Here is a 9,396-nt window from a genome sequence, read left to right on the forward strand (position 1 = left end):
GAAAACAGTTCATGTAAAGATTTAACAGCCATCTATTCAACCAGACGTTTGTTAATGCTTAATGGACCTGTATACATTCTACCTCGTTTGATTTTGATAGACGATTGCCATGTGGACCAGTGCCCATCCCGCGGGCACCGAGCCCTCCTCTAACACAGTCCAACCCCAACCTGTCAGTTAATCAGGAGAGCTCTGAGAGCAGCACACCTCAGCGAGCAGCAAACCGACGGGATTTAAGCCAAGGAGCCACACAGAGTGTAGATAATGTCAATGCAGCAGGTGTGTATGCATTAAATAACAAAATCATATATAGTATCTATGACAAGGAATCTCCAGAGCAGAACCGTTTCAAATGGTTAATGTTCTACCATGTGCTACAGCTGTCAGCAGTGATATAATATAATGATACAAATTCTAGGCTATAAAATCATTCTATACAGATAGCATATACAAACTCCAAAGGATTCAGTCAGAGAGCTTTACAGCTGCCGGATCAGACGTAATGTTGTTTTTTCTTCCTTGTTAGGACGAAGAACCTCTGGAGGAGAACAGGTCCAAACTCCTCCTGGCCAAAAGGCTCGAGTCAAGAAGAAAAGCTCAAAGAGCAGCCAGTACCGCAGAGACATCATACAAGGAGGTAAGAGCAGCTCAGCGTTTAAAAACTGTGTATGTTTTATTATATGTCCTGTCGATATGAGTTGCAGTTCACACATTGGTCCTTCTATGTAGTTTTGTATACAGACAGAAGCAGCTCATGGCTGTGGATTTTGATGTAGAACAGCGATATTGATAATGACATAGCCTTTAAGAAAATTAAGTCAAGAGGCTGTCCCAGTTCACTTGCTGTAGGCTACTTTCAAGTACATTTTTAGAGCAACCCTGTGAAAGGAAGCTGAGAGTTGACAACATACCGACATCCAGCATCCAGCCTAGCAGCTTTTTTTGAGATGTTTGTTCAGTTGTGTTTGATAAGGTAGTGGGTGTGCTTTCCATGAGTCAGATCAACACAGTAAAGACACAGATTTTCCTTCTTCTTCTTCTTCTTCTTCTTCTTCTTCTTCTTCTTCTTCTTCTTCTTCTTTTTCTTCTTTATCGTATGCTAAATAAAAATAATTCAGTATAGTCTGAAAAGAAAGTTGAAGTAGATTTAATTATAATTATTTGCTGTAAAAAATGGTCAGTATTGCAGAGTACTTTTAAACTAGTCATAAGTTTATTCAATTAATTCTATTAATTAATTCAATAGAATTAAAAAATGTACAGTCCTATAGGGCCTAAAATGTCCCTCGCCTGTAGACAATACATGATGTACAGGATATGTTGATGTCAATGATGTCAGTTCAATTCAGTTTTATTTGTATAGTGCTTTTTCCAGTGGACAATTGCCATAAAGCAGATTTACAGATATATAATATATATAAAGATTTACAGATTTACAGATATATTATATATATATAAAATTAAGTTATATATAATATGGTAAATATTCAAATTCAGGATAGAAATCTTTGATTAGAAATTTATCGGTTTAATCCAAATGACACAAGGCTCAAAAAGTAACACATCTTATCTTGGTGACACCATCCAGAGCGATTATAAAAAATAAAATAAATAATGATTAATTAATATAAATAATTTCCATACTTTAACAGTGTATTATATGGTCAAAAGGTACAATTGTAAAGCTACGAGATTCATCCAGCTTGTCGCAGTTGCAGCCCTAAATCTGTCATAGCAGTAATGTGTAATTCTAAGCCATCGTTGCAAAATTGTCCATATCAATTGCAGTCCTAAGCCATCTTGAAGTTTTCTATATAATATCATATACAGTAACATAATGTGTCTTTAGATATCAGCCTTTTTTTTAATAAAGCTATTGATGTATACTATTGTTAGTAAATTAAACAATAGTTATAGACACAAAGCCTTGGGAGTATTACTAATGGCGAGTGTGTGTGCAAATAAGAGATGAATAATCCTGATGCTCATGCTGCATGGTGATTTTTTTTAAACACTTTTTCTATTTTAATAAAAAAAATAAACAAACATGTGATTTCAACTTAAAACAGAAAGTATGTGCTAAAAGTGAGTTTTTCTGCAGATCTGCCTCCGCCTCCTGAACCCCCTCCTGAGGACGAGCCTGTCCAGCTCCCAGCAGGAGACCTAGAGTGTGGACACACATCTTTAGAAAGAGACGGGGGCTCACTGTCCTCCATGGAGAGGAGAGATCAGAACACACCCAAAAACTCAGCTCAAAGACGCAAAGATGGTGAGAAGTCATGTAATAAAATACACATCTCCACGGTCTGCACTGTGCATTACAGATTCATTACACACATGGGCTTATGCAGTAAACAAGCACAGATGTTCACAGCAAAATATCGTTTGACTTATTAAAGTGCATAATTAAACCTCGTTTCTATGATTTCCCAAAGATCTTAGGTAGTATCTGACTGATGTGCTAAATATATCACTCCACAGATGATGACCTGGTTCCTTACAACAAGCACAACATTCTGTCCCGTGGTCAGATGTCCAGCAACTGCTCCACAACAGGAAGTTCTTCATCGCGAGGCTCGACAGGATCCAGAGGTCACGGAAACAGCCGGAAAAGGAACGAGGTGAGACAGTTTGGAGCTGAAGATCTTAAAGCTTAAATGCTGGGATCTTATGTGATTATTCAAATTTAACCCTGTAAGGGCCGTAATCTGCTTTGAATAGCACTGAGGAAGCAAAGCTCTCAATCAGTAAAGCTTTAATTGCCCAATAAGCCCTTCATTTCCAATCCTAATCCAACACCAACACCATAATTGTCAGTAATTAGCCACAATACATAAACATCACGTCCTCTTTCTTTTCTTACTATGATTTAAATGGTATCGGCTCCGATTTCTGGCCAGTTTCGGCCTTTAATTGATCCAGAGATAAAGAAACATAAAGAAATACATTTTTAGTTCTCAGATGAAATAAAGTGATGTCAGACAGATGCCATGAAATTTTTACAGCCAAAACCATTTGCATTGAGTGTTTAAACAATACGCAGCTTGAGTTTCAGGTCCATCTCTGTTCCCGCTGCTTGAAGATTGTCGATATAACCGTATAAACAGTGAAAAAATGCTTTTATTAACTTTCTGAACTTTCTTTGGATTTGTGTAAAATCACAAGATAAGAAGCGAAACTCTTGTCATGTTTATGATTTTTATTTTGTATTTATTACATTTTAAATGAATTGCATATTAAATCAGTCTATAGTAGTTTCTTTTAGATCAGTATATTATATTATATATTATATTATTATAGTATATTATTACATGTTATTTTTGGAACCTTTATAATTCTATTACATTTTTATTTCTTATTCCAAAAAATGCTATAACTTCACGTGTAACTTTATATGTTTAAGAGAAACATATGTACGTGTGTATAGTACAGTGTGTCATCTTGCTACAACACATATATGGACAGTACAACATGTATATCATTAGTAACGTATTTCCAATATGTTTACGGCACAAACTTTGCTAGAGCTTGAATCAGATTGTGTTCCCTTGCTTGATTTCTAAACAAAGCTCTATAGTATTTGTCCTGCAGTCTCTGTGTCTGACCTGAGCTTTGATCAGCAGCACAGAAAGCCAAAGAGAACACACCCATAATGCCATCCCAGTGACCCCAACCCCTTCTTTTTATGATCTAAACCTTTTTTCTCTTAAGCGAGGGAGTCCTGCCATGGGAAACAGGGCATAAACCCGTGTCCTTCACAGACCCTTGTCTCAGATCTGTCCCCCTTCTCAGGTTTCGCCTCCGGGAGCTTTAAAAGCAGTGCTGACAAAAGAGGGCTGTGTGTTCCCGGGGGAGGGAGTTTCGGGTTACCCTTTTCCTTATCGTTATCTTTCCCAGCCGCACAGGGCGCGTGAAAAGGTGCTCAGTGGCAAGGGAAAGGGGCTTCGAGAGACAGATCATATGATAACTAGCCGCAACACTAAAGAAAAAAATTAATCCATTGAATTTACCAGATTCAAATGTCTACATGATTTCCTCATGAATAAAATATACACACATCAACGGAATTGTGTCGGTCTGTTAACATACAGCGCGTTTGGCAGTAATTGTGTTGATGCACTCTGTTTTATTCATGTGGAAATTGTGAATATTTCAATTCATTTTATTTGTATAGCGTGTCTAAGGCTAGAGATGCGCTGCATCCCAAATGACGTACTACAAACTATCCTTCTACACAGTGCACTATGTAATCTAGCGTCTAGTGTATGAACTGTAGAGCTTTAGTATCATCTCAAATGGAAAACTAACATTTTTTTTGGAAGTATAGGATGGAACCCAGTCCCCCCCCCTACCCCCACCCCTCACCCCCAAATAAAACAGTACTAGCTTGAACAGAATACACAGAATGTTTAAAAATGAAGAAAAATAACCACTATGCTCATTTGAATTTTTCAAAATTTCTTTCCCTCTTCCTCTTAACAGTTTAATGCTAGTGTCCACCATTCCACACTTGGTTTTTGTAACATCATGGTACTTGCTGTGCACTTGTCTTGTTAGCATTTTTGGTTCATACACATTACTCACACATAAAAGTGCATAAGTATGCAATTTGAGACACACCCATTGTCACAGTTGTCACAGAGCAGTTTTTCTAAATCCGTATATAGCTTTAGATTCCTGATGAGCCAGCCAGGGGTGACAGTGTCAAGGAAAAACTCCCTGAGATGACATGAGGGAATAAAAGCCTTCATATGACATTTTAAATCAATCCATTTTTGGGAACCATAATTTGAGATAATAACTCATGACTCACATGTTGAAGAATCCTGAGATAGGCTCAGAACAGTGTTTATGATTCGACTAGCTACTGTTTGATCCAAAACTACAGTCTCTAGTTGAAATAAGTCAGTCTGGACACACCACTTTTCCTGTAGGTTAGGAAGCAGCTGAGCTTCTTCTTGTTTCTGACTGGTGGCTTTTTCTCCCCTAAAGAAAGTTAAAACCAGACTGTGAAATGGTTGACTAGAAAAGTACTGTTTTATAAACTTGTCTTTTTTGTTGTAAACCTAAATCTAATCTTGCCTGTATATTGTTTTTTTTTTTGTTGTTGTTGTTGTTGTTGTTTTTTTTTAGGAGATGAGATAAGTAAATGCCAATAAAAAGGGAGTGGAAGAAAAAACCTTCGGTCAACACAGCCGTCAGTATTCTCTCATTTTCTTGCCTGAAAGAACAGATGAGCAGAAAAGAGGATAGGAACAAGTACACAGATTCATTATCTGCCTCATCACACAGAAATCATGGACGTTTCATTACGTTATTATTATTATTATTGTTATTTATGACTTTCACCATTACGACTTATGCCATTTGAACTCCCATTGTCACTGTAAATATTCTTCTCTTTAAGCTTTTTACATGGGTCCAGATGAAGAGAAAGAAGAAATATATTGTATTTATAAGAAAAAGACGTAAAAGAGAACGTGTCAAGGAAAAAAAAACAGAAGGTCCGATATAAATTTTAAAATAAGTTATCGTCTGAATGTGCCAACCTCTTTTTTGTAGAAATGTACACAGTACTTTTTTGATCGCATCCATGATATTGCACTCTTGTTGTGTCGGAGAGCCACAAAAGGATACAGAGCACAATAATGTGTGTTTAAGCTACAGACAAACTTAGCTTTCATTTCCCACAAACAATGTCTGACCAAACCCAACACTGTGTTTGTCTGTTATGGAAGGCTGTCTCTGTGTTGTTGTTTTTTTTTATTTTTTTGGGGGGTTTTTTTTTTAGGACTGCTTCAGTGACAGTGTGAAAATGTGTTCCATTCAGAAAAAAAGGGAAAAAAATCTGTTCAGCTGACTAACTTTTTGTAGTCCTTGTTGTTTTGTAAAAATGAAATAAAAACACATTTGCTGAACCATATGTGGAGTGGAATTTAATTTGATTAAAAAAAAAAAAGATTCTTATTTGAGAACTTCCTTAAATACTAACAGACTACACAACATTTTACACGTGGCAGATGATTTTAAAAAAAAAAAGTTTCTAGTATCTAGTTTCTTTAAAGCTTAAACTTCCATCTGGCAGATGAGCTCGTGGAAACAAGGCACGATGCCGCTGGCACAGCGCTCTGAGCAAGAACAGCGAGAAGAAAAAGAGGAAAGGATTCCAAAATGTGACAAAAGAAAAATAGGTGAATGAAGGGACTTCATACTGGTGAAGAGTAAAAAAAAAGAAAAGCACACAGAAGGGAAAAAAGTGGAGATAGAGAAAGAGGAAAAAAAATCATTCTTACGCGCAACCCTGAGGACATGGAGTGAGAGATCCAAGAGTGAACTGGGGAAGAGATAACTAAATGGAAAGTGAGAGGAAGGTAACTGGAGGGTGACGAGAAAATAGAGAAAAATGTGGAAAGAAGAGAGAAAGATTTTCTTGCTTCCACATGAGACATACTGGCCTGAGGTGATATACAGAGAGACAAAAGCTAAATAAAGAGAAAGAAGTTGTAGCTGGAGAAGAAGAAGAACATGAAGAGGCAGCCCAACTTAAGAGGCTCCGGAGTGAGGAGATGCTTATCCTGCTTATGAATCTGTTTGGAAGCGGATCTTGTTACAGAGCTTCACATTATTGGAAGCTTGTCCACAAGACTACATTTGGATAGATTTCCTGCCTGTGTGTGGGTTCAGTGAGACAGAGTTTTAACTCTCATTGTCTTTTTAGTAATAAAGCTTAATGCTTATACAGTGATGTAGAGCTGACCATCAGTGCAAGATTGGACAGAGATGGCCAACACTGTGACCTTTAGAGACACACACTCTGAAGCAAACACACACAGACACACACACGCAATCTTTCTCACCCTCTCTCTCACACACCATACACACACACACAACAGAGGCTTCCTTATCCATAAATCACTAGCTCATTCATTAGTTGTGTGTCCTTGTGACACGCCCATCAGAGCTGGAGGGGAGCAGAGAGCAGTTAAAATACCGCTCCGCAATTTCCATGTTAATTACCCAGCAGAGAGATGGATGCTTTTCACTTCATTGTTCATTTAATGTATGCAAAATGTGTGCAATTACAGCATGAAAATGAAGAGGTGATTGTTCTGGAAGCAAAACACGCTTTGACATTTGGCTTTACCATAAACACTGGTTTAATCGGGTAAGCGTGTTGAAAACACAAGACGATATTCTGTAGTGATGGCCAGCTGCAGGAGTGGTGTGTTATGGAGAAAATGAGAGAGAACTACCACTACTAAAGGCCTCTAAAGTGGCAGACTGAATAATATATACTCATTCAGGAGAGGATCTACAATTACCACACTTCATTTACATAACCTCACTCAAGCTTGATAAATCAACAGAGCTTCAGGTCTCAGCATGCTCCCAAGATTTCTAAACTCAGAAATCTGATTTAAAAAACAGTAACGCATGCATGGCATGTTTTCAGTAAAATTCAGCTTCAGTACCTTTATCTGGTTATAGATGTGGTGAAGAAGAAGCCTGGTATTATGAAGACTAGCCATAAGGTGGAATAGATGAATACTTCATTTGTCACATATACATTACAGCACAAATACAGATATTATTTTCTTCACATATCCATGTTTAGGATGTTGTGGTTAAAGCACAGGGTCAGCCGTGTTACAGTTGCCCCAGAGCAGAGAGGGTTAAGGGCCTTAGTCAAGAGCCAATGAGTGGCAGCCTGCCTGTGCTGAAGCTCAACAACCCAGAGCCATAACCATTTTAGCCACTAATGCCCAGCTTGGATGAGATGACACTCCATTGCAGGGCATCATGCATACATAAACACACACTTAGAGGCGAGTTATCATAGCCAACCCACTTACTGGCATGTGAAGCTACAAAGACAGCAACATGAGCTCAGGATCTAGGAAGTAACACCATCTATATAGTGTTATATGGTTTCTTTCTCAGAGCGTAACACAAGGTCGGTTCAAATCCTCATGGCTTTTAAAAAATGGTGTAGTGCTTCGCTTGTAGTGTCAGAGATGAACAAAACACTTTTAACAGCTGTGGTATTATTTTGGCATTAAATATATTACAGACATTATAAACTTTCAATCTGAACTTTAAGTACTAAAATCTGACACGTATAAATAGATAATGCAAGCTATAACCACCTATCGTGGAAGGATAGATTAATGGATGGATGGATGGATGGATGGATGGATGGATGGATGGATAGATAGATAGATAGATAGATAGATAGATAGATAGATAGATAGATAGATAGATAGATAGATAGATAGATAGATAGATAGATAGATAGATAGATAGATAGATAGATAGTATCTCGAATATCGAAAATTCAATATTTTGTTAATTTGCTGTTTATTTGATTAATCGACAGGCATGATATAAATATATATATATAGCTCTAAAATATATTTGGGAATACAATAATCAGACAACAGTTAGACAAGCAGCTTTTTGGAGACTGAAAATGGTTCTTGAATCTAATCCTCTGGAGCAGATATGGGTCACTGAGAAGGTTTCCTCCCAAGGGCTCTTTGCTCCACATCGCTCATGCTTGCCCCATGTTATCTTCCCTGTGAGGAAAACAGAGCTGGCCTGGACGCCACGCTTAGTTGGACGCTACACCACATAGAAGAGCTTCATTTTCATTTAGGAAGGAGACAGAGACAGAGAGAAAGATTATAACGCAGGTGTTGCACATTAATGACAGTTAAATGGGGTCATTTGGGGTCTGGGTTTATTACTGCACTAATGTGTTCCGTATTCACAACAAAAACTCAGTTTGGATTTGTTCGCTGTGTGTAAATACTTTTAGAATGGTGCAAAGGGAAAAAATATTAGGTCATGGTAATTGGTACATGTATAGTACTCAAGGACTAATGGCTGTGTGGCTATAAAAAATAAACATGAGCTTCATGAAAACAGTGCTGTGTTAAAGAGAAAGAGGAAAAAATGTGTTGTAAAGTGAGGTTTCATACCAAAGTAGGTCAATAGATTAACAGCAGGCTATTAAAAGATGCCTTTTTGGCCATGTATCCAAAGTGTGTGTGTGTGTGTGTGTGTGTGTGTGTGTGTGTGTGTGTGTGTGTGTGTGTGTGTGTGTGTGTGTGTGTGTGTGAGAGAGAGAGAGAGAGAGAGAGAGAGAGAGAAGGAGAGAGAGAGAGAGAGAGAGAGAGAGAGAGAGAGAGAGAAGGAGAGGGAGAGATGGAGAGAAAGAGAGCGAGCAAGAGTGGCCAATGCCAAGCATATGGCCATGGGGAGTAAAGAAGGGGGACAGAATATAATCCCTCACTTGTAGTGTGTGTGTGTGTGTGCGTGTGTGTGTGTGTGTGTGTGTGTGTGTGTGTGTGTGTGTGTGTGTGTGTGTCTGTGTGTGTGTTTCAGGCAGGTGGC

At 38.1% G+C, this 9,396-nt stretch overlaps 1 protein-coding gene across 4 annotated transcripts in view; it reads left to right on the forward strand.

Moving 5' to 3' along the window:
* Window positions 1-5,918, forward strand: part of robo3 (roundabout, axon guidance receptor, homolog 3 (Drosophila)) — a 146,516-nt gene extending 140,598 nt beyond the window's left edge. For all 4 annotated transcript variants that reach the window (XM_047805052.1, XM_047805053.1, XM_047805054.1 and 1 more), the window contains 5 exons: window positions 101-279; window positions 527-637; window positions 2,102-2,269; window positions 2,482-2,621; window positions 5,134-5,918. In XM_047805052.1, coding sequence (XP_047661008.1) covers window positions 101-279; window positions 527-637; window positions 2,102-2,269; window positions 2,482-2,621; window positions 5,134-5,145 — 610 coding nt within the window. In that variant the 3' untranslated portion in view covers window positions 5,146-5,918. The remainder of the gene's footprint in view (window positions 1-100; window positions 280-526; window positions 638-2,101; window positions 2,270-2,481; window positions 2,622-5,133) is intronic.
* The last annotated feature ends 3,478 nt before the right edge of the window (window positions 5,919-9,396 follow it).

Source organism: Tachysurus fulvidraco, chromosome 20, assembly GCF_022655615.1.
Source record: "Tachysurus fulvidraco isolate hzauxx_2018 chromosome 20, HZAU_PFXX_2.0, whole genome shotgun sequence".
Classification (NCBI taxonomy): domain Eukaryota; kingdom Metazoa; phylum Chordata; class Actinopteri; order Siluriformes; family Bagridae; genus Tachysurus; species Tachysurus fulvidraco.